Source organism: Bubalus bubalis, chromosome 13, assembly GCF_019923935.1.
Source record: "Bubalus bubalis isolate 160015118507 breed Murrah chromosome 13, NDDB_SH_1, whole genome shotgun sequence".
NCBI lineage: Eukaryota > Metazoa > Chordata > Mammalia > Artiodactyla > Bovidae > Bubalus > Bubalus bubalis.
Genome location: NC_059169.1, coordinates 15,811,586 through 15,837,716, shown reverse-complemented (window position 1 = coordinate 15,837,716; position 26,131 = coordinate 15,811,586). Strand labels below are relative to the sequence as shown.

Here is a 26,131-nt window from a genome sequence, read left to right as displayed (position 1 = left end):
TTATAACTAAGACTAAAGAGCCTGCGTGCCCCAACTAAGACCCAGTACAGCCAAATAAATAAAATTTTAATAAGTTATTATGAATTTAGAAAGAGTTAACAAAGTTGTTGTTGTTCAGTCACTAAGTCATGTCTGACTCTGTGACACCATGGACTGTAGCATGCCAGGCTTCCCTGTCCTTTGTTATCTCCCAGTTTGCTCAGATTGATGTCCATTGAGTTCATTATGCTATCTAACCATCTTATCCTCTACCACCTCATTCTCCCCCTGCCTTAAATCTTTCCCAGTATCAATGTCTTTTCTAATAAGTCAGCTCTTTGCATCAGGTGGTAAAGTATTGGAGCTTCAGCATGAGTCCTTCCAGTGAATATTCAGGGTTGATTTCCTTTAGGATTTCCTAATTTGATCTCCTTGCTGTCCAAGGGACTCTCAAAGAGTCTTCTCCAACATCACAACTTGAAAGCATAATTCTTCGGCCCTCAGCCTTCTCAATGGCCCAACTTTTACATCCATTGACAACTCTTACATGACTACTGGAAAAAACATAGCTTTCACTATATGGACCTTTGTTGGCAAAGTGATGTCTCTGCTTTTTAATATTCTGTATAGATTTGTCATAGCTTTCCTTCCAAGAAGCAAACGTCTTTTCATTCATGGCTACAGTCACAGTTCGTAGTGATTTTTGGAACCCAAGTAAACAAAATCTGTCATTGCATTCAACGTTTCCCCATCTATTTGCCATGAAGTGATGAGACCGGATGCCACGATCTTAAATCTTTGAATGCTGTTTTAAGTCAGCTTTTTCACTCTGCTCTTTCACTTTCATCAAGAGGCTCTTCAGTTTCTCTTCACTTTCTGCCATTAGAGTGGTATAATCTGCATATCTGAAGTTATTGATATCTCCCAGCAATCTTGATTCCAGATTGAGCTTCATCCAGCCTGGCATTTTGCATGAGGTATTCGGCACATAAGTTAAATAAACATAGTAACAACATATAGCCTTGTCATACTGCTTTCCCAGGTTTTGAACCAGTCCATTGTTCCATGTACAGTTCTGTTTTTTCTTGACCTGCTTACAGGTTTCTCAGGAGATAGGTAACATGGTATGGTATTCCTATCTTTTTCAGAATTTTCCACAGTTTATTGTGATCCACACAGTCAGAGCCTTTCACATAGTCTTTTCTGGAATTCTCTTGCTTTCTCTATGATCCAATAAATGTTGGCAATTTGATCTCTGGTTCCTCTGCCTTTTCTAAACCCAGCTTGTACAGTTGGAAGTTCCCAGTTCACATATTGTTGAAATCTTGTTTGAAGGATTTTGAGTATATCCTTACTAGCATGTAAAATTAGTGCAATTGTATGATAGTTTGAACATTTTTTGGCATTGCATTTCTTTGGGATTGGAATGAAAACTGACCTTTTTCAGTCCATGGCCACTAATAACTTTTCCAAATTTGCTGGCATATTACATGAACAGCATCATCTTTTAGGATTTGAAATAGCTAGGCTGGAATTCCATTACCTCCACTAACTTTGTTCGTAGCGATGCTTCCTAAGGTCCACTTAGCTTCACCCACCAGGATGTCTGGCTCAAGATGAGTGACCACACCATCAGGGTTATCCAGGTCATTAAGATCTTTTTGGTACAGTTTTTCTGTGTATTCTTGCCACCTCTTCCTAATCTCTTCTGCTTCTCTTAGGTCCTTACTATAGGACCTTCTCTTTGTCCTTTAACCATATTAATCCCACCTGGATTGAGATACACTTGACAGCATAACATAGTTGAGGGTGCCATTGTTCAGATCTTTATCCTTATGCTTCGATTATCATTATGTAATTTCACTCTCTACAACCAATGTAGCTACAGTTGAAATCACAAAAACAAGGCAGTGGGTTCTAAGAGCCAATGCTTTTAAATCTAAAATATTACTCTCATTTTCCCACTATCAAAGACTGTGATTCTGAGCTATTTCAATGGAATAGTGAGGGATGGTGAATTCATGCTGCACTTTCCAACAAGTGCTCATCTGGGACCCACACAGCAGTGAGGATACTGTTTTTGCTATAGAGAATCTTTCTCAGACCCCTACAACGAAGGGATCCAAGTAGCCCTAAAGCTAAAACCTAAAACCTAATCTGTACAAATAGCTTAACAGTAAACCTGGTTCTCTCTATCCAGCTATAGGACACTACCTGGGATTTTCAGAAGGTCATCTTGCTACAGTTATGTAGACCTCACCCCATTCAAAGAAAGATAAAAAGATAAAAGATCTCAGTGAAGACCTACTGTAAACAAACAAACAAACAAGCAAACTACTCAAGAGCAATCTACAGAAGATTAAAACAGACATTCTCCAAAGAAAACATACAGATGGCCATAAAGCATGTGAAAAGATGGTCAACATCTCTAATTATTAGAGAAATGCATATCAAAACTACAGTGGGAAAAAATGAAACAAAAAAAAAAAAGCAAAAAACTACAGTGAGGTTTCACCTCACACCAGTCAGAATGACCATCATCAAAAAGTCCACAAACAATAAGTACTGAAGAGTATGTGGAGAAAAGGGAACCCTCCTACACTGTTGGTGGGAATGTAAACTGGCACAGCCACTATGGAGAACAATATGAAGGTTCCTTTAAAAACTAAAACTAGAGCTACCATATGATCCAGCAATCTCACTCCAGGACATATATCAAGAGAAAACCATAATTCCTAAGGATACATGCACCCTAATATTTACTGCAGCACTATTTACAACAGCCAGGACACGGAAGCAACCTAAAGGCCTGTCAACAGAGCAATGGACAAGGAAGATGTGGTGCCATACATACAATGGAATGTTACCCAGCCATTAAAAAGGGCAAAAGAATGCCATTTGCAGCAACATGGCTGGACCTAGAGATTTTCAAACTGAGTGAAGTAAGAGAAAAATAGAACATGATATTGTTTACATATGGAATATAACAAAAATCTACAAATGAACTTATCTACAAAACAGAAGTAGAGTAACAGATATAGAAAATAAACATTGTTACCAGGGGATAAGGGAGGGAAGGGATACATTGGAAGACTGGGACTGACACATACATACTACTATATATAAAATATTAAAAAGATAACTAATAAGAAACTACTGTAAAGTACAGAGAACTCTGTAATGATCTATATGGGAAAAGAATCTAAAAAAGAGTGGATATATGTGTGTGTATAGAAGATTGACTTTGCTATACATCGGAAACTAAGACAACAGTGTAGATGAACTATACCCACGTAAAACATAACATAAAAATGAAAGAATGGCCTGGGTGAGCCAAGGCAGGGGCCCAGGGCACCACAGGTCTGCTGGAGCAGGCACGTCACACCTGGTCTTTGCTCCTAAAGATTCCGAAAGTGAAAAACAGAAATTCTTTTCTAAAGGACAATTCATTTGAAGTATTAATCAAAATGCAAATTACTAAAAAATATATATATACATGCACCCCAATGCTCATGGGGTATGAAAAAATAATCTTTTTAAAAGTGGATATATGTATAACAGATGCACTTGGCTATACACCTGAAGTTAACACAACATTATAAATCAACCATACGCCAATCAAAAAAAAATTTTTAATGGTCTCAACAAGGACCTACTGTAAATAAATAAGTAAATGGAAAAAAAGATAAAGGTTCTCATCAAGACACAAATGACTTCACATGGACATAGTGGAGTCACATGCTGCAGACACTGTAATACAACTCATTAGAACCAATGAGTATATATTAGACAAGATGACAAGAGTTTAATAACTACAAACAAAGCTATAAACTGTCAACATACCACAAATATTCACATCTGTACTTACTTTCTGCCAGAATCAGGGCCCCAAAGGCAACAAGGGTGACAAAGATGGCACAGGTGACATCCAGATACACAGCGAGCCATCGGGACGTCATCAAAAGCAGGAACCAAGCCTCTGCATTTGCGAATCATAATAAATGTAATTCATAAACAGAAAAACTATGTTCATGAGGGAGAGCATTTTCTCAGTTGAGCTACAGATTTTATACAAGGTAGGACAGCAAAGTTACACACCTGTAACTTCAAAGGAACCTGAAGATTCCAGAAAATTCGGTTCAACACAAAACAACATATGGGACACAGAGGAATCAGTCCAGAAAGCATGCTTTGAAAGCTTCAACCCATGGGTTATAAAGAGAAATACCATCACAGGAAAGAAGATGGAAAAACATCTCACTGGTGTGTTTCCTGCAGTGCTGGGCCTGAACATAAAGATCCTCCTCTCAAAGGGTTGACTGTTCCCAGCTCTGATAACAAAGAGCACAGCTCACACTGTTTCCAGCACCTTCTGCCCTCACTACAGGGCCTGAGGCGGTTATTCTTAGAAGCCAGTGTCCACATGACCATCAGCTAACAGGATCTGTATGTGGCTTTCAAAATGCCATGTTATCTTCAAAATACATTAATGATTGGAAAGTTTGGCCAGGATTTTATAGACAGAGGAAATTCTGAATTTTCCACCTAGGCGGAAAAAAAAAAAAAAAAAAAAAAAAACCTTCACTGATACAAAGCATAATCAAGTAGGTAGCAAGTCAGGAAATTATTTTCCTCAATACGTCTATTACTCTCCATGTCTGCCATGAAAAGAGTCAGAAAACCACACCTGAGGGGCAGGAACAGACACCATCTGCTTCTGAAAATAAAATTTTATTGGAACACAGTCATTGGCTGATGTCTGATCTTTGCCTGTCTTTGTGCTACAATGGCAAAGGTGAGTAGCTGTAACATAGACAGCACACAAAGCCTACAATATTTTCTATCTGAACCTTTGGAAAAAAAGAAAAGTTTACTGACTCCTGCCTTAAAGAGACAGAAGCCCACAGTACACAGTGATGGAAGGGCAATGCAGGCCAGTCAGGGGAGAGAAGCAAGGCTGGAGGAGGGGAGAGGGGAGCACAGAGGGGATGCTGAGAGGAAGGGGTGGGGGAGACAGGTGTGCAGAGGGCGATGTGGGCTGACACACAGAGAGGCGCTGGCCAGCCAGGCCACCTGAGACAGAGGTCAGGCCTCAGAAGGCAGCACATCCCATCCTTAGAAATCATCTCCAGAAACGTACAGACCTGAGTGCAAATCCTGGTGTGCATCAAACAGCTCCTGAAACTTCTGTTCAGCTTTGTACGCCCGGATGGTCCAGAGTCCCCGGAGAGAAGATGCTAAGTGGGAAAATATTGGGCTCCGAGCTGGGGAAGCAGAGACAGACACATGACAGAGAAAGTCAGAGAGGCTGGATGCGAGGAAACCACTGCCTCCTGGGCTCTGTGGTCACACGTCCTGCCAAAGGGAATCCTCCATGTGACCCTCAAACTCCTGCTCACACCAGGCTTCAGTTTAATGACTTGGGAATGAGAGATTCTCTTTGAAATTATCTTTGATAAATGCAAAATCCCAGCTAGATTTAGATAAAGAAATTCTTTACTGGTTCTTTCATCAAGGTTTTCTCAAACAGGCCTCCCTCCAAATTCTTCTGATGTCTTTCTAGGTGGAAATTGCTCACTATTTTTTAAAGTATATTGAAGTATAGTTGATTTACAAAAATGTGCTAGTTTCAGGTATGTATAGTCATTCAGTTCTTTTTTTCTGATTATATTCCATTACAGGATATTACAAGATACTGAATAAAATTCTCTGTGCTTTACACTAAATCCTTGTTGTTATCTATTTGACATATTAATAGTAGTGTGACTATTAATCCCATACTTCTAATTTGTTCCTCCCTCCCTCTCAGTCCCCTTTGGTAACCGCAAGTTTGCTTTCCATGCCTCTGAGTCTATTTCTAGTTTGTGTATAGATTCATTTGTATTATATTTGGATTCCATGTTTAAGTGATATCATATGCCTCTTTCTGGCTTTCTTTACTAAGAATAATACTCTCTGGATCCATCCATGTTGCTGCAAATGGCAATATTTCATTCTTTTCCATGGGTGAGTAATTATTGTTCACTAATTTTTTAACCAGTAGCATTTTAAAATTTATTTCCTCATTAGAGTCCTCACCACACTGGATTTTGATGAGCTACCAGTGTTTTGTCTCCACCTTAGATCAGTAACCTAAGGGCTGGGACAGAGTCAGTATATCCCCCACCTGGGACCAGAGCCGGACCCAGGACAGGGTGAGACAAGTAAGGGGAGGGGACAGTCTGCCGCCTCCCCCATCCTGGGCCTCCCCCTGCACCTGCGCCAGGAGCCTCTATGTGGGTCACAGGGCACCCGGTACTGCACCACCCTTGTACCCTCAGGACCTGGCAGATGGAGCCTTTGAACAGTCTTGACTTCTGCTCCAGGAACCTGATGGATGTTTTTATATCTACCTGCTGGACACCGGTCCTGTTGTTTGGCGGGCACTGTGGCACGTGACACTCACACCACCCTTTTAGAATCTGACAGCGGCCTCAGTGTCCATCTTTTGCGTGACTTCATGTGGTTTGGGCCTGATGTCACATGACTGCAGAGGTTGGAGGTATATTTTTCAAATATATCATTTCTGACATATATTTCCTGAGGTCTCCTTTCCTTTTCCTAATCTTTTCTTTTCCTTATCATTTTTGGTAACTTTAGGAGAAGAAAAATTCTCTATTTTCCTTCTACATTAGTTCCAACATGATGAAATACTTTCAAGAATAGTATTAATAGAGTGGATACTCTGTGTTAGGAAGTATGTTGTAAACAAGACAAAAATGGTCCCTGTCCTCATGGTGCTCACATCCATCCTCCTTGGACTAAAATGCAAAGTGCAGCTGACCCATCATCAGCTCCATTTGTCTTAAGGGCCAAACCTAATCTCAGGGGCCATAACTTTCAATCACCTAATATTAATGGTGAGAAATTCCACAGAACAGTCTGCAGAATTTCAGGGGTCTGGTTAATTGCAGTATGAATGGAAGACAGCCTGCACTGCCCTCCCAACCTGAGAGCCCCGGTACTCACTTGTACATTCCAGGCGTTTCACATCTCGTGACGTCTCTAAGAAATATTGCCGAAGAAAAAAGAAAACAATGCCAAGGGGAATCACAGGTATAGCAATCCAAGGAACTGCAGCCACCATCACGCCCACCACACCAATCACAAGTAGAAATGCCTGAAATAGTGAAAATAGAGGCCTTTGTGTCAAGGATACTTTTCAAAGATAAACTTTGTTGATTTGTTAGGATTAAACTACTTTCCTTGAAAAAACTTGTTGAAACAGCAGGAAATGCTTTCCCTTCCAAAGAAATAAAATTATAGGTGATCCTCATGATGTTTATTGCATGCACCAAACACTCTGATAAGAACTTTCTAAGTATCAGCTCTTGTGATACACTCAGTAGCCCTTTGAGACAGGCATTACTATTTTTAACAGATGAGAATATTTGAGGTTCAGAGAGTAGGAATTGCATCTCAAACCATCAGGAGTTAGCAGGTGTTACTAGAGAGATGAGTGAGCATGTATCACAGTAGAGGAATCCAGATGCCTCAGCTATACATGTAGGGATAAAGCAGTGGTTAATTACAAATTCAGTGTAACATATCTAGTTACAGTATTATTTAATTTTACAAATGGAGACAGTTAAGCACAGGGAGAAGTAAAGCAACTTAATGGAGACTGCAAAGCCTCTCACAAAGCTGGGAAGCCCATATTATGAGCCATAATAACATATTTAAGCTTACTTCCAACATACAGCCACATTTGTATCATTACACAAAGTATTTAAAATGCCCATTCCAAAGGTTAATGATTATAACAACACCAGATTCCAGTTACAACATGTGTACTGTATGTAAGGCCCTGTGCTGAGTTCCATGAACATTCTCTTAATCATCACATTATCCCTTGAGATGATTTACTCTTGGGAAATGATCTTGGTCTAAAAAGACAGCAAGTAGAATAGAAAATGAAATTATTGGTTGGTGCTGATTTAAGCGCCCATCTTTATCAGGAAAAATATGATACACTGGTGGACAATATCAGGTGATAAGAATGCAATCAACATTTATTGTCTGCCTGCTATGAAAGTGGGGTGGGGTGGTAGGGACTTGCAGATTCACCCAGTCTGGGCCAAGGCCTCTGAAGTTTATGATCTCAGGTGGATACAAATCCATGGTGATCTGCACAGGGCACAGGGTGTTGGGGAAACACAGGGAAGAATACCTGAATATTTTTAGACAATTCTAAGACTTATGACTGATCTTACAGGGTTGTTTAACACATAGAAAGAATGGCATGAATGATTTGCAGGCAGTAATCACAGTTGGTGGAAATTTTGACCAAAAGTGAGCTGGTATGAGAAGGTTGAGATGCTTGTCTGAGTTAATACTGGTTGTTCTTTACAGATAAGAAATATGAGGTTGGGAGGGTAAGTGGTTGCCCTAAAGTTTCCCAGGAAGTACTGCTTATCCTAGAGAAAGAGAGGACCAGTTTGTGCTCAGGGAATCCCAGAACCACAGCTGCAGGCAGGAGGATCAACCAACCAGAACTGTGTTATGGCCAGGAGCCCTTGTGAAGCAAACTGCATGATCTGGATGGAGACCCATGTGCTTTTCCTGTTTCTCCCCGTCTCTGCCGTGGTATCAGAAGAAAACTCAGAGTGTAGAAGATGGAATTCTGAAGGAATAAATTCTAATAATAAGTAGAGAAAAATAGGACTGTCTGACCTCCCTCCAATTAGACCTACAGAAAACAATTTCTTACATCCACTGGCTTGACTGCATCCTACAACGCTACAAACTTCATGTTCATGGGGAGGGGTCCTTACAGCTCCTTCTATGTCTAGCCTTTTGTCACTTGGCTTGCCATTGTTGTTTGTCAAAAAAAAAAAATCTACTAAAATTTCAATTATAAAAAATCCAAATTACTGTTTTTAGCAGACTTGCATAATTTGATGGATAACATTCATCCATTTCAATAATCTGGCTCTCCCCACGTGGCTTCCCTGGTGGATCAGTAATAAAGAATCTGACTGCTATGTAAGAGACCCAGGTTTTATCCCTGGGTCAGGAAGTTCCCCTGGAGAAGGAAATGGCAACCCACTCCAGTATTCTTGCCTGGAACATCCTATGGACAGAGGAGCCTGGCAGGCTAGAGTCCATGGAGTCAAAAAGAGTCAGACAAGACTTAACGACTAAATCACTCCAGGTGAGGGCCTTTTATGTCTAACCCAGCAGGGCAGGTAACCTGGGAAGCAGAGGTAAGATCAAAATGAAGGGCTCCATGGAAGCTGTGCCAATGCTTTTTCATTAGGTACCCACTGAAGATCCATTACTAATGCTCTCAGAGCCTCTGGAGTTAGGTTTGGTCTTTCAGATTTCACGGCCCTAAATTTTAAAGCAATTCAAAAAGGATGTCTCTAAAGGTTTTATTATACACACACACACACACACACACACACACACTGACACACACACCATATTGGTTTCCCTAGTGGCTCAGATGGTAAAGAACCTGACTATAATGCAGGAGACCCAGGTTTGATCCATGGGTTTGGAAGATTCCTTGAAGAAGGAACTGGAAATCCACTCCAGTGTTCTTGCCTGGAGAATTCCATGGACAGAGGAGCCTGGCAGGCTACAGTCCATGGGATCTGAAAGAGTTGGACACAACTGAGCACTTTTACTTTTATATGTATATACATTTGTGAATCTTTTATTGCCAGTCATCTCAAACCCTTTATAGAATTTTGTAGAAGATGAAAATAGTATCTAAAAAAAAAAAGTCAACATCTGAAGAAGGAAACAAAAGTTCCTAATGTACAACAAACACACAATAAATCCCTTTCTTGAAGCCGACCTCATTTCTTTCTTCTACATTCCCAGGAATTCCTAAAAGCCCAATTCAAGCTACACACAATTCCCCCCATCTGGTTGGATTCCAGGCCCATCTGATGGACCACATCACCATGGCCAGTGCTTCTGCACCTCTGTCACAGTATGGCACAGAGACTAGGATGGATATACAGAAAGAAGCATATTGACCCAAGTCCTGATACTGCCCAAACAAGGAGGATCGTTACTTTTATGTATTTTTATATATTTCCCATTTGGAGCACACCATTTGGGAAATTCTATCCAAAGTCTATGAATCCACATGGACAAATAAAAAACAAATTCTTAGATGAGATCTTCCACTTGAGATAAAATGGTGATTTTTCACAATTCAGAAAAATTCTTCAGTTTGCAGAGAATGACAATCTATACCTGGAGGAGAAATTCCATTAGCCCAATATTGTGCTGAGATAGGCCTGCAATGTGGAAGACTTGGTTTTAATCCCTATGTTGGGAAGATCCCCTGGAGGAGGGCATGGCAACCCTCTCCAGTATTCTTGCCTGCAGAATCCCCATGGACAGAGGAGCCTGGAGGGCTACAGTCCATGAGGTTGTAAAGAGTCAGACATGGCTGAGCAGTGACTAAGTACACAAGCTTAACACTAACCGAGGGTCAGTGCTAAGTCTTCAGGTAAGCACATACAGTAGCTTGCACATCTCAGGAAGTTTAGAGATCAGCTCTGATTCTCAAATCCCTCCTTCATCACCTCTGTCTCCTTTGACATAATCCAACTCATAGTTCTGTTAAATCAGGACATTATAAAACATCGGTGAGTCTTAGCTATATGGCGAGATCTATACAAACCCTGGACTTCCCTGCTGACTCAGATGGTGAAGGATCTGCCTGCAATGCAGGAAGACCAGGGTTTGATCCCTCGGTTGGGAAGATCCCCTGGAAAAGAGAATGGCACCCCACTCCATTATTCTTGCCTGGAGAATTCCATGGACAAAGGAGGCTGGCAGTCCACAGTCCACAAGATTGCAAAGATCCGGACACAACTGAGCAACTAACATGCACACACACACACACACATACAAACACTAAGACTAAGCTTTTCTAAACCTGCCCTTTGCTTGGGATACATTTATCACACTCTTCATCCCTCATTTGTCTGCCTTGGATCTTTTCACAACCATGTAAGCTCTAGGACCTGGGTATCCTTCCCTTCACTCCCAACTGAGTCATGGCTAACTCCACTGAGAGTGAATGGTGAGGTTTGGTTCACAGTTTGTTAACCAGCACAACAGGAAGCTTTAGGGAAACATGGTGTGTTTCTTCTTTCATGTTTAGTGTATCTCATTGAGCAATAGCTTCCTTTCTACTTTTGTCAGGGTTCAAGTTTTTTATAAAACTTAAGTCTGGAGTCCACTTATTTGCTAATTTAACAAGGTACACCTTAAAAAGAAGAGCATTATAAAAGTATATCACTGGGAAATTTACTCAACATCCCATGGTAACCTATATGAAAAAAGACTCTAAAAAAGAATGAATATATGTATATGTATAACTGAACCACTTTGCTGTACATCTGAAATAAACACATTATAAATTTATTTTAAATTATTATAAATTAAAGTATTATAAATCAACTATATTCCAATAAAATTTTTAAAAATTAAACAAAAAAGTCTTAAAAAAGCTAAAAGTCAAGGCTTTTGAGCTCTATCTTATGAATAAAAAAACAGTATATTAAAGTATGTAGAAGAATGAAAATAAGAAAAAAATAGACTCTTGAGAGTCCCTGAGGCAGCAAGTAGCGCAAACCAGTCAATCCCAAAGGAAATCAACACTGATTATTCATTGGAAAGACTGGATGCTGAAGCTCAAGCTCCAATACCTTGGCCACTTGATGTGAAAAACTGATTCATTGGAAAAGAGCCTGATGCTGGGAAAGATTGATGGCAGGAGGAGAAGGGAGCGACTGAGGATGAGATGGTTTGACAGCATCATCAACTGAATGGACGTGAGTTTGAGCAAACTCTGGGAGATAGTGAAGGACAGGCAAAACTGGCATGCTGTAGTCCATGAGGTCACAAAAAGTCAGACACACCTGAGCAACTAAATGACAAAAGACCCAAATGAAAAGAAAACTAACTTCTAAGCAGGAAAATCAACAAACTCAAAGTTGGTTCTTTGAAATCACCACAAAATGCAAAAGAAATGAAAGGGGGGGGGGGATTGCTATTAATATGAATTAAAAGAGGATAACACAAGACATTGGGCTTTCCTGTAGCTCAGACGGTAAAGAATCTGCTTGTAACATGGGAGACCCAGGTTTGATCCCTGGGTTGAGAAGATCCCCTGGAAAAGGAAATGGCAACCAACCTACTCCAGTATTCTTGCCTGGAGAATCCCATGGACAGAGGAGCCTGACAGGCTACAGTCCAGGGCGTTGGAAAGAGTCGGACATGACTGAGCAACTAACATTTTAGCTTTCATTTAAATACAAAAGATACCATGACCATTACAAAGAGAATATAATAAACATTGTGCAGATAAACTTTTAAATTTTAATGTAAAGGATGAATGTCTTTAAAATGGCATAAAAAACTAACATAATAACATAGAAAATCTGAATAATTGCATATATATTTAAGAATTTGAATCCTTTATTTTATTTTCTCAGTTCTGTTCCATTACTCAATCATATCCAACTCTTTGCAACCCCATGGACTGCAGCACGACAGACTTCCCTGTCCATCACCAACTCCCAGAGCTTATTCAAACTCATGTCTATTGAGTCAATAATGCCATCCAATCATCTTATCCTTTGTCGTCTCCTTTTTCTCCCACCTTCAATCTTTCCCAGCATCAAGGTCTTTTCCAATGAGTCAGTTCTTCACATCAAGTGGCCAAAGTATTGGAGTTTCAGCTTCAGCATCAATCCTTCCAATGAACACCCAGGACTGATCTCCTTTAGGATGGACTGGTTGGATCTCCTTGCAGTCCAAGGGACTCTCAAGAGTCTTCTCCAACACCACAGTTCAAAAGCATCAATTCTTCGGCGCTCAGCTTTCTTTATAGTCCAACTCTCACATCCATACATGACCACTGGAAAAACCATAGCCTTGACTAGAAGGACCTTTGTTGCAAAGTGATGGCTCTGCTTTTTAATATGCTGTTTAGGTTGGTCATAGCTTTTCCTCCAAGAAGCAAGTGTCTTTTATTTATTTTTTTTTAATTTTATTTTATTTTTAAACTTTACATAATTGTATTAGTTTTGCCAAATATCAAAATGAATCCGCCAGAGGTATACATGTGTTTCCCATCCTGAACCCTCCTCCCTCCTCCCTCCCCATACCATACCTCTGGGTCATCCCAGTGCACAAGCCCAAGCATCCAGTATCGTGCATCAAACGTGGACTGGTGACTCGTTTCATACATGATATTTTACATGTTTCAATGCCATTCTCCCAAATCTCCCCACCCTCTCCCTCTCCCACAGAGTCCATAAGACTGTTCCATATATCAGTGTCTCTTTTGCTGTCTCGCATACAGGGTTACTGTTACCATCTTTCTAAATTCCATATATATGCGTTAGTATACTGTATTGGTGTTTTTCCTTCTGGCTTACTTCACTCTGCATAATAGGCTCCAGTTTCATCCACCTCATTAGAACTGATTCAAATGTATTCTTTTTAATGGCTGAGTAATACTCCATTGTGTATATGTACCCCAGCTTTCTTATCCATTCATCTGCTGATGGACATCTAGGTTGCTTCCATGTCCTGGCTATTATAAACAGTGCTGCGATGAACATTGGGGTACACGTGTCTCTTTCCCTTCTGGTTTCCTCAGTGTGTATGCCCAGCAGTGGGATTGCTGGATCATAAGGCAGTTCTATTTCCAGTTTTTTAAGGAATCTCCACACTGTTCTCCATAGTGGCTGTACTAGTTTGCATTCCCACCAACAGTGTAAGAGGGTTCCCTTTTCTCCACACCCTCTCCAGCATTTATTGCTTGTAGACTTTTGGATCGCAGCCATTCTGACTGGTGTGAAATGGTACCTCATAGGGGTTTTGATTTGCATTTCTCTGATAATGAGTAATGTTGAGCATCTTTTCATGTGTTTGTTAGCCATCTGTATGTCTTCTTTGGAGAAATGTCTATTTAGTTCTTTGGACCATTTTTTGATTGGGTCATTTATTTTTCTGGAGTTGAGCTGTAATTTCATGGCTTCAGTCACCATCTGCAGTGATTTTGGAGCCCCCCAAAATAAAATCTGCCACTGTTTGCATTGTTTCCCCATCTATTTGCCATGGAGTGATGGGACCAGATGCCATGATCTTCGTTTTCTGAAAGTTGAGTTTTAAGCCAATGTTTTCACTCTCCTCTTTCACTTTCATCAAGAGGATCTTTAGTTCTTCTTCACTTTCTGCCATAAGGGTTGTGCCATCTCCATATCTGAGGTTATTGATATTTCTCTCTGTAATCATGATTCCAGCTTGTGCTTCATCCAGTCCATCATTTCACATGTTATACTCATCATATAAGTTAAATAAGCAGCATGACAATATAAAACCTTGATGTACTCCTTTCCCTATTTGAAACCAGTCTGCTGTTTCATGTCCAGTTCTAACTGTTGCTTCTTGAACAGCATACAGATTTCTCAGGAGGCAGGTAAGGTGGTCTGGTATTCCCATCTCTTTCAGAATTTTCCACAGTTTATCATGGTCCACACAGTAAAAGGCTTTGGTGTTGTCAGTAAAGCAGATGCTTTTCTGGAACTCTCTTGCTTTTTCTGCGATCCAACAGATGTTGGCAATTTGATCTCTAATTCCTCTGCCTTTTCAAAAACCAGCTTGAATATCTGGAAGTTCACAGTTCACATACTATTGAAGCCTGGCTTGGAGAATTTTGAGCATTACTTTGGTAGCAGGTGAAAAGAGTGCAATTGTGCAGTAGTTTGAACATTCCTTGACATTGCCTTTCTTTGGGATTGGAGTGAAAACTGACCTTTTCCTATGGCCACTGCTGCATTTTCTAAATCTGCTGGCATATTGAATGCAGCACTTTCACAGTATCATCTTCTAGGATTTGCAATAGCTCAACTGGAATTCCATCACCTCCACTAGCTTTGTTTGTAGTGATGCTTCCTAAGGACCACTTGACTTCACATTCCAGGATGTCTGGCTCTAAGTTAGTGATCACACCATTGCTTTTATCTGGGTCATGAAGATCTTTTTTGTATAGTTCGTCTGTGTATGCTTCCACTTCTTTTTAATATCTTCTGCTTCTGTTAGGTCCATACCAAATATGTCCTTTATTGTGCCCATCTTTGCATGAAATGTTCCCTTGGTATCACTAATTTTCTTCAAGAGATCTCTTGAAGAGGTCTTTACCATTCTATCCCTTTCCTCTATTTCTTTGCATTGATCACTGAGCAAGGCTTTCTTATCTCTCCTTGCTTTCCTTTGGAACTCTGCATTCAAATGGATATTATATTTCCTTTTCTCCTTTGCCTTTAGCTTCTCTTCTTTTCTCAGCTATTTGTAAGACCTCCTCAGACAACCATTTTACCTTTTTGCATTTCTTTTTCTTGGGGATGTTCTTGATCAATGCCTCCTGTACAATGTCATGAACTTCTGTCCTTAGTTCTTCAGGTACTCTATCAGATCTAATCTTTTGAATCTATTTGTCACTTTCACTGTATAATCATAAAGGATTTGATTTGGGTCATAGCTGAATGATCTAGGGGTTTTCCCTACTTTCTTCAATTTCAGTCTGAATTTGGCAATAAGGAGTTCATGATCTGAGCCACAGTCAGCTCCCCATCTTGGTTTTGCTGATTGTATAGAACTTCTCCATCTTTGGCTGCAAAGCATATAATCAATCTGATTTCAGTATTGACCATCTGGTGATGTCCATGTATACAGTCTTCTCTTGTGTTGTTGTGTTGTTTTATTTTACTTTATTTTATTGTTTTGGCCATACCATGCAGCTTGTGGGATCTTAGTTTTCCTACCAGCAATTGAACCCAGGCACACAACAGTGAAAGCACGAAGTCCTGACCACTGGACCACCAGAGAATTTCCTGAATACATAATTTTTAAATTTTCCATAGAAAAGACTTTAAGTCTAGAGCGCTTCACAAAAATATTTTGCAGAAAAGTTTTACCAAACTTTTCCAGGCTACATGACTCCAGCATTATCATGATATAAAAACCAGATAAAGACATTAAAAGAAGGAAAAATTACAAACGTAACTGTCTTGGGATATTAAACAATATACCAATGAACTGAATCTAGCAATATAAAAAAGATAGTACTCCACAATCTAACTTGACTGGGCAAGTCCAAAACGCTCAGGGTTGGCTGTTACAAAGGACAGACTGGAACCCTTGGGTAGGAGCTGATGCTGTTCTTCGCAAGCAGAATTTCTTTTTACTTCAGGGAAGGCTTAGTTCTTAAAGCCTTACAACTGACTGAACTGTGCCCACTGGACTATGTAGGATAATTGTCCCTACTTAAAATCAACTGATAATGAACTTCAATCACATCTACAAAATACCTACAGAGCAACACACAGGCCACTTTTTGATTGAATAACTGAGGAATGTAGTCTGGTCAAGCTGACACTTTAAAGTGGCCATTAAAAATGGAAATATTTCCCATGTATTTTCTTGAGGCTACATAATTCTAATACAAAAAGCTGACAAAATATTTTAAAAAGCTAATTATAGACCAATATCCTTCATGAACAACAGATACAAAAATTCTTGACAAACTACATACAGCAATACATAAAAGCAATGCTACATTACAACCAAGTAAACTCTATTCCAGGAATGTTAAGTTTAACTTTTTCAATCTGACAACAGATGCCTACCTACAAAATTGGAATTAATATTATTTGTAATGAAAAAATATATTGAAAGATTTTGCCCTAAGAGTACAAGATTAACTGATCTAACCAATTCTCTTCAACACTAACTGGAAACTCCAGCCACAACAAGTCAAGAAAAGGAAATAAAAGTCATAAATATTGGAAATGAAGATACAAAACTGTCATTATTAAAGCTGACGTGACTGTATATGGACAAAATCCTACAGAACTAAAAAAGAAAAACAAACAAACTACTGCCATCAACTCCAGGCAATACAAAGTTGATTCACATATAAATCAACTATATTTCTATAGACTAACAACCAGCAAGTTTATAATGGTATCAGAAACAAGCCTTCGCTAGTGGTCCAAGTAGTTAAGAATCCATCTGCCAATGCAGGAAACACAGTTCGATCCCTAGGAAGAATCCACATGCGCAGAGCAGCTAAGCCCATGTGCCACAACTACTGAAGCCCATGTTTTTCTTTTTTTTTTTTAACCTTACATTCTTTTAAATGTTTTTATTATTATTATTTTTTTTACTTTACAATATTGTATTGGTTTTGCCATACATCAACATGCATCCACCACAGGTGTACACGTGTTCCCCATTCTGAACCCCCCTCCAACCTCCAGCCCATGTTTTTCAACAGGAAAAGCCACCAGAATGAGAAGCCCACCCCCAGCAACTAGTCACCCACTCTCCCCGCAACTAAAGAAAGCCCACGAGTAGCAAAGAAGGCACAATGCATCCAAAAATAAACAAATAATTTTAAAAACAATCTAATAATACCATGAATAAATTTCACCAGAGAAGTGTAAGATGTCTATACTAAAAATTACAACATATTTCTAAAATTAAAAAAGACCTAAATAAGCAGAGAAAGATACATATTCATAATTGCAGATCCAATATTGTTAAGACTCAGACTTCTCAAATAACCTATAGCTAAAAGGAAATATTGATAAAATTTTCAGCAGGCTTTTATTTAAAAGCAAATTGGAAGGCTTCTAAAATTTATACATAACAGTAAAGGATCCAGAATGACCAAATTAACCTTGATGAAGAAGTACAAAGTTAGACAATTTAAACTATGGGTTTCATCTCTTATTAAAATGTACAGTTATTAAGAATGCAGTATTGGCATAAGGATCTAAATATTGGTATAAACTGCAACTTTTGAGGAACAAAATAAATTATACAGATGCAGATTTCCTTAATTCAATGCATAAAAGTCTTTAACAAATGTGTCCAGAATAATTGGAAAAAATAAACTTCAACCACTAATTACTCTTTCACATACAAAAAATAGTGCAAGATGCATCAGTATCTAAAAAGGTAGAACATAGAAAAGTATCTTCACACTCCTAAGGATGTGCAAAGGTTTCTTAAGATACAAAAACATCAACTACAAAAGAAAAGAAAAAAAATGGTAAACATTAGACGTGATCAAAATTAAACCTTGATCTCTACTAAGGATATAAATGGCAAGCCACTGACTGGAAGGAAATATCCACAAAGCACTAGTATTACATATATATTAAAAATAAATATCCCTAAGGGTGATTTGAGGAAGGGGTTGGGGAAGGGATCAACACCCACAGATATCTCAAAATGACAAAGTCATTGTTCAGTGGGAGAGGCTGGAATACTCGCTACACTTCCCCTGACATCTCCACCAATGAAATGTAAGTGTCAGTGGTGCTGAGACAAGTAAAGGCTGCAAAAGTGAGTGACCCATAATAACCTATTACACTGAGTCTCAGGCTTCGTTCTCAATATCCAGATGCACTGGCCTGTTCTTCTGCGTTCCCCTCTCTGGAAAGAAATGACTGAGGACACCTCCTTCACATCTTCTTTTTCTTGGGCATTTTCACTGCATAAAACTGCAGTCAGTGAGTTCTACGTGTGCTGAGGAGGTAATGACACAGACCCTGGTGGTCTCACCACTGGTTGCTCAAGAGGCCTCAGAATAAGCCCTTTGTGTCCACGGAAGGATGTGAAGAGTCAGTTGAGCTCTGCCAAGCTGCTGATTTTTTTTTTTCCTGAATGAGGGGCGTGTGGGAAATAAGCATTTTACAACTTAGTTTTCCTCAATAAATTACAGTATTTTGCTGAGAGCAGCTGTGTGCAGGTTCACACACTCAGAACAGTCCCAAACTTTTTTTTGAAAACTAAAATGCCTAAACTTAAAATGCCTAGGTTTAGGCATTTTAACTTCCACATCTCACCTTCAATTTCACTTGTTTAGCAATAGGCAGACTCCTTGGAGACGATGATTTCAATGACAAGAATTGTAGATAATTGAGATCCTTATTCAGTGCTATTTGGGACTTTGGCAAATTGTATGAAAATTACATTGCTCTGAAATAATTAATGCTCAGTGGTCTGTCTTGAAAACAACTGATTTTTATTCTGTGAGTCTACCGAAGAAAGCGTCCACTAAACTCTTTAAGGATTACAAACCTAGAATCTGTGTGATACAAACTCATGAGATGATATTTATGGGCCTGGAAACTGTCTCTGAAAATAACTTTAATGCAGCATAATGCCATTTTGCCAAAGGCAAAAGGAGACGAGGGCAGCAGAGAATGAGATAGCTGATGGCATCACCTATTCAATGCACTTGAATTTGGTCAAACTCCGGGAGATAGTGAGGGACAGGAAGGTCTGGCGTGCTGCAGTCTATGGGGTGGAAAAGGGTCAGACATGACTTAGCGACTGAACAACAACAAATGCCACTGTCATCAGACTATGTCTCTTACCTAAAACACACGTGGTATTTTTAAAATCAGGCATCCATTACTTAGTGTTCAACATGCATTTAGATGTTATGCGAAAAATAATATTAAAATGTCTTCATTTTTATCTGCCCAACAAACCTTAGGAAGCAGGTATTATTTTCTCCATTTTACAGAAAGGAGAGTGTGGCTTTGTGGGGCAGAGATGGTAAGACGGAGAGCTGGGACGGGGGCTTGGAAAGGGAGACTGCGGGGCTCTGCACTGCCACAATTTAAAGCTGTTGACATCATGAATGATTATCAGGTGCAATCACACCACATAAATTGATTTTTTATGCTGCTTTACTTCATCCTTTGAAATAGTGAACAGCTCCACTTTTCCCAACAACTCTAACGCGACTGAACCAGAAACCTATCTGGTAGCTGTCAGTGTACAGGATGGTGCACAAACTCATGATCGCCCTCTGTTGGGAGGCGGTCTCTGAGTTACATCGTCTTAGTGGATGGATTGTCCTGCAGGGTGGGACCACTACACAGAATTCAGGCTTTTCATTAGCCACACTTGGTATCACTATTACAAAATATTAAATAAATTATCTGAGATTCCATTTATGAAATGAGAAGAAATTAGATGAGGAAAAGAAGTAATACATACTTTAGAAGTAAATATATACTTGAAGTAATAAAAATAACAATGATCAAGAATTTTCCAAGGTTTAGCAAATACACCAAGGATGATCAGAACCATCAAAAATGAGTTTGAACACAGTTGGCTCTAAACAAAGGTGAACAACACCATTCCAAGCCTTTCCCTTCCCCACTCTCAGCTGGTGACAGACAGAAAGACTGGGTCCCACACAGGAACTCTGCTTCTACCAGCACCTCGTGCCCCACCATCCACAGCAGCCTTTTCCTCTCATCTGGGATCAAAGATCACCTCCTAGAAGCTCTGGCTGCCCCTGGACTAGGTTCCCTAACTGCCTCCAGCCCCCATATTTAGTTTTCCTTCCAAGACTTCCTCCACAGAGCTCCCACAATTAGGATTCCAAAGTTATCAAGGGGTGAGTCTCTGAATGTCCTCCTTCCCTGGGGGACTGGAAGGACAATGTCTGGCCCATAGGACAGGGCTTTGTGCCTGACTCACCCCTGTACCTCATGGCTTCAACTCTAATCCCTGTTTGTTTAATGAAAGAGGGAAGAGAGGGAAAAAACCACCCACCATTGCTCATACTCCCCTCCCAGAAACAAAACTCTCAAACAACCAGCAACATCTCCTCAGACCCTACATCCAGATGGGCCTCTCTTCTGATTAATTCAAACTCCTTCCAGGAGTAGCCTGTCTTCACCTCAACTCCCTCCACGCCTCCTGGATTTGCAGCCCTTTGCTCTCTAACTCTTCTCATCTGAAACCTGCTCCTCAGGTCACCAGACACCTCCTGATTCCAAATCAATCAACAAGTTTCCGTGGACTCACCTTCTCATTTGCACTAAACAGACCTGTCTTCCTTGGGTCTCCACTGTATCTCCTCCTCTAATCCTTGCTGTTCATTATGTGTCTTCTGTACTTCCCTTCTCTCTCTGCTTCTCTTTGAATATCAAGCCTTCCCTAAGCTTCTGATTTTGGCTCCTAAAATGCTTCCCTCTCTCTTGGCAATATTATCCATCTTCGGAGATTTAACTACTTGCTCAGTGAAGAATACATAAGCTCCATGCTCATCCCAGGCCTCTCTATCAAAGAGCAGACTCTTCTAATGAACTACAGGATGCCTCCACCAAATTTCAAGATAATTGAACTACAAGTGGTAGAGGAGGGAATGGGAATCAGCTGGACTAGAATTTTCTCTCCTCTTTAATGAGAATATTTCCTACTGAAATCAGGTAGCATCTATCCCTGTCCCTCTATATGCCATGCAAAATATGTGACAAATTTTGATTATGAGGACTAACAAACCATATGCTAAGCACACAGTGGAAACCCAACCTTGGCCTAGCTTACTGTAGCAAAGAAACAGAACCTTTCACAAAATCCCTTTCAAAGGAATTCACAATCACTGTCAAAACATGACACTGTTTTCAGGGAAAAATTGTTTCCGGGGATAAATTATGTAGCTAAACCCAGCAGGGCACATTTATAAAATAAGTTTGCAGAAGAAAAGAAAACAATCAGACATCTTCACAGGAAAAGCCCTCTGCCTCCGAGTCTCAGCTTAGTTCTCACTGGTAACAGTGGAAGCCTTGCCCACTGGCTGCACTGTCTGTAGGACACTGTTGCACTGTTCATTGCTGCATTTCCGTGTGCAGCCTTGGACACATGTATTTCATTTCCAAAATTAACATTTGGAAAGAAAAAGTAAATTCCCCACAGGCTTAATCACTGATAAGTAGACAGAATAACAGAAAAAAAGAAAAACAAAAACACCATAAAAGCAACAATACTGACTGTGACAATGAGAGCTGAGATGACCTAACATCATTCCTTAGACTCTCAAGTTCACAGACAAACAGGCTGGGTAGAAGGTATTTCTGTAAGTCTTTCTCTCTTTTCTTTTTTAAGACACCTTAGAAGGAAATGGTAACCCACTCCAGTATTCTTGCCTGGAGAATCCCAGGGATGGGGGAGCCTGGTGGGCTCCGTATGGGGTCGCACAGAGTCGGACACAACTGAAGCAACTTAGCAGCAGCTTAGCAGCAAGACAGAGTAATCAGTTTATGAAAAGCAAAACTGCCTACAAAACCAAAAAACATTTTCTGAGATGACTTTGGTCCCGTAATCAAACTACTGGCTTAAAGCTTTTGTATCTTCAATAAGCGCTCTCTATTGTCCTTTTTGGACTTCCCAGGTGGCTTAGTGGTAAGAATCTACCTGCAATGAAGGAGACACCAGAGACACAAGCTTGATCTCTGGGTCAGGAATATCCCCTGGACAAGGAAATGGCAACCCACTCTAGTATTCTTGCCTGAGAAATCCCATTGATGGAGGAGCCTGGTAAGCTGCAGTCTATGTGGTCACAAAAGAGCTGTACACAACTTAGTGACTAAACAACAACATTGTCCTTATTAAAGTATTATTCTCACCTTATTTTTACCCAATCTTTGCTTTGTAATAACCACACATGGCTTTATCCAAATTAAATGCTGCACTAAATATTTGTCCTCTGTGGTAATACAAAGCATAGTGCTCATGCTCAGTTGTGTATGACTCTTGCAGCCCCCTGGACTATAGTCCGCCAGGCTCCTCTATCTGTGGAATTTTCTAGGCAAGAATATTGAAGTGGATCACGATTCCCTTCTCTAGGACATCTTCTAACTCAGGGATCAAATCCATATCTCTTGCATCTCCTGCATTGGCAGGTGAATTCTTTACCACTCAGCCAGCTGGGAAGCCCAATACAAAGCATAATTTAGTTAATCTAGGCTATCTTTCCATGAGAGGTGATTATTTCTATATTATGAAATGCACTCACAGTAAAGGGAATCCATGCCAGACACCTGGAAGGCAGAGGGGAACCACTTACCCAGCATGCTGCTGCTTCAGACCAACCTTGAGGTGACTGTGTAGCCACTCCTGCCCCAGGTGTCTCTCATGTTAACTCAGCCTCTCAATCACACCTGCACCTTTATCTCACAAACATGACCTTTACTGAAGAAAGCAGGATGCATTGCCAGGCTGAAAGACCATCCTTAGCCCCTGTGAGAAGGCCTTAAGAAACAGGCACTCTGCTATTCCCTGTGAAAACTCTGACAGGACTGTTATGTTACCTGGATGAAATCTTGAAATATCAGAGGCAGCAAGTCATCCATATGCCCAATGTCTTTGGAGAAACGATTTAAAATTCTTCCTGCAAGAACAGGATATGAAAAATATCATTTCCTCAGATAGAAGCTTTAAGAGAAACAATTCATGAACAAATCAAAACAATAATTTTGAAGAATATATATTTAGGGAATTCCTTGGTGATACAGTGTCTCCAGTGCAGGGGACATGTGTTCAATCCCTGGTCCAGGAAGATTCCACATGCTGCAGAGCAATTAAGCCTGTGTACCACAACTACTGAAGCCCATGTGCCTAGAGCCTGAGCTCTGCAACAGAAAAAAGTGACCACAGTGTGAAGCCCAGGCACTGCAATGAGGAGTAACCCTTGCTCGCTGTAACTAGAGAAAGCCCACATACAGCAACAAAGACCCAATGCAACTAAAAATAAATCAATAGATCTTAAAAAAAAAAAATAAAGTACATGTATTAAATACTTTCTGGAGAAGGAAATGGAAACCCACTCCATTTTTCTTGCCTGGAGAATTCCCATGGACAGCAGAGCTGGCAGGCCAGTCCATGGGGTCATGAAGAGTTGGACACAACTGAGTGACTAAGAACCATTAAATATTTAATGTATTGGGCTTCCCTAGGGGCTCAGTGCTAAAGAATCTGCCTGCCAATGCAGGAGACATAAGAGACAGGGGTTCAATCCCAAGGTCAGGTAGATCCCCTGGAGGAAGAAATGTCAACTCACTCCAGTATTCTTTCCTGGGAAATCCCATGGACAGAGTAGCCTGGCAGGCTACAGTTCATAGGACTACAAAAGAGTCAGATATGACTAGCGGTAAAACAAGAACAAATTTAATATATTACAAATTCACATGAAATAAGCCAATGTCAGTGTTAAAAAGAAAGACAAAACAGGATGATACCTAAAGAGAAACAAAAATACCACCAAATGGCAGTGGGTGGGGAATTGAAATTGAGCCCTGATGTTTAAAAGAATGGGGGAATCTTGTGGCAGTATCAGGAAGGGTTGGTGGATTTAAGAATTTCCCTCCCTTTAGATCCATCCCATCTAAGACTCACTCCAAGAGCTAAATTGGCAAACTAACAGTTGCAAAATACCTAAGTTAATCCTAACTGTCACACCAGTTTGGCTTTAATTATCAAGATTAGTTTCCCCAAGTGATACTCTTTAAATCAACAAAATTATAACCTCTCTGTAACTTTTTTTTTTTCCCTCCAGATGGCTCACAGCACCTCACATTTTGGGAAATTAGGGATTGTGGCCATTTCCCAGTTGTGAGTTTACTAGTCAGGTAATAAGTCATTATTTTCAGAGGAGTACTGGGTGTGAAAAGCACAGACTTGTGAATAAGGATCTAAGAAGACCAATGGGATGTAGACAGGAAAACAGAAAAATTACTAAATGACTAAGATTGATTTTATTTCCCTTCTCAGAATCCACAATAATAGTATATTCTTAAGGCTGCAGAATAAAATATGGGAATTTCTGGTAAATATCTGGTATAAATTAAAAATGTCACTTGACACATCAGTAAACAAAGGATGCTGCAGCCACCCCTGCAAGGGTGCTCCCTGGGGAGACTCAGGATAAGAAAGAACAGGACACTGGTCCCAGACAGGGGAGGAGCACATCAAAGGAACTATAACAGGGAGGAGCCAATTTTGACTCCATGCTGGATCTGTTTCTTTGACCATTGCTATTCATTGCTTTTGTCAAGGAACCCTGCTCCTCTGCATGAAGGTTAAAGTGGCTTTTTTTTGGCTCACAGGGAGACAATCTGACCCTCACCAACTGTGAATGGATGCAGAAAAGACAAAATGAACAAATACCCTCTTATTGTACAAGATAAATGGCCTTTTGACATTATTTCCTTGCCTCCTCTCCTCTCTGTTCTATAAAAGAGCCAGGCATCCAGACCCAAATAAGATGGTTATTTTGACACATTAGTCTGCCATCTTCTCAGTCTGCCAGGTTTCCAAATAAAGTCATTATTCTTTGCCTTAACACATTGTCTGTAAGACTTACCAGCCTTGTGAGGCGAGCAGAGCGAGCTTAAACTTGGTAACAAGTAATACCAAGTAATACCTCTGTGTGGTTTTCTCTTCAGGCCATCATATATCACAAACAAAGTCCACCATAAACAATCTATTACAAATTCTACTTTTGAAAATAAACACAGGGAAGAGTTCAGTATAATACACTGCTAAAAGAGTAAAAAACTGATGCCCCTAAACCTTTGAGCCTATTTTGCAGTACTTATTTGGGCTTCTATTTTCTTGAAGCAATGAAGTTCTGATGATAGATGCAGGAGGGGAAGACAAGATACACACTGTGTATGTCCGCTGCTCTAGGATTACTGACCTTAAAGATTTAAACTTTGTTCCAAATCCTTGAATAATAAATCAGAATCTGGAGATGCCTACAGGTCATCGAGATCCTGGTTAAAAATGGCCACAAACTCAGTCCCACTCGATGCTCCCAAAATTACAACTGTAGTTTTCATATCAACAGGAAAAGTAGAGCAACATCATAGCCATAATAGCAAAGACTCTTCCAATCACTTTCTCACTCCGGCTTCATAATAAGATGAAATCTGTGTGTGCCTCTGCAGTTTACCATCTTGTGCTCCTCATAATGCCTGAACTAAAAAACATGTGTTAAAAAGTTGACTTAAAACTCAGTTCAGAAAACTAAGATCATGGCATCTGGTCCCGCCACTTCATGGCAAAGAGATGGGGAAACAATGGAAAGAGTGACAGACTATTTTGGGGGCTCCCAAAATCACTTCAGATGGTGACTAAAGCCATGAAATTAAAAGATGATTGCTCCTTGGAAGAAAATCTATGACCAACCTAGACAGCATATTAAAAAGCAGAGACATCACTTTGCCAACAAAGGCCATCTAGTCAAAGCTATGGT

The 26,131-nt window shown here is 40.0% G+C and overlaps 1 protein-coding gene across 1 annotated transcript in view; it reads right to left on the bottom strand.

Moving 5' to 3' along the window:
• LOC123328868 (ATP-binding cassette sub-family C member 4) overlaps positions 1-26,131 on the bottom strand; it is a gene marked incomplete in the record, with an annotated part of 1,148,417 nt that overhangs the window by 57,346 nt on the left and 1,064,940 nt on the right. Inside the window, 4 exon segments of the mRNA XM_045162484.1 lie at positions 3,848-3,958; positions 5,124-5,243; positions 6,988-7,138; positions 23,187-23,266. Coding sequence (XP_045018419.1) covers positions 3,848-3,958; positions 5,124-5,243; positions 6,988-7,138; positions 23,187-23,266 — 462 coding nt within the window.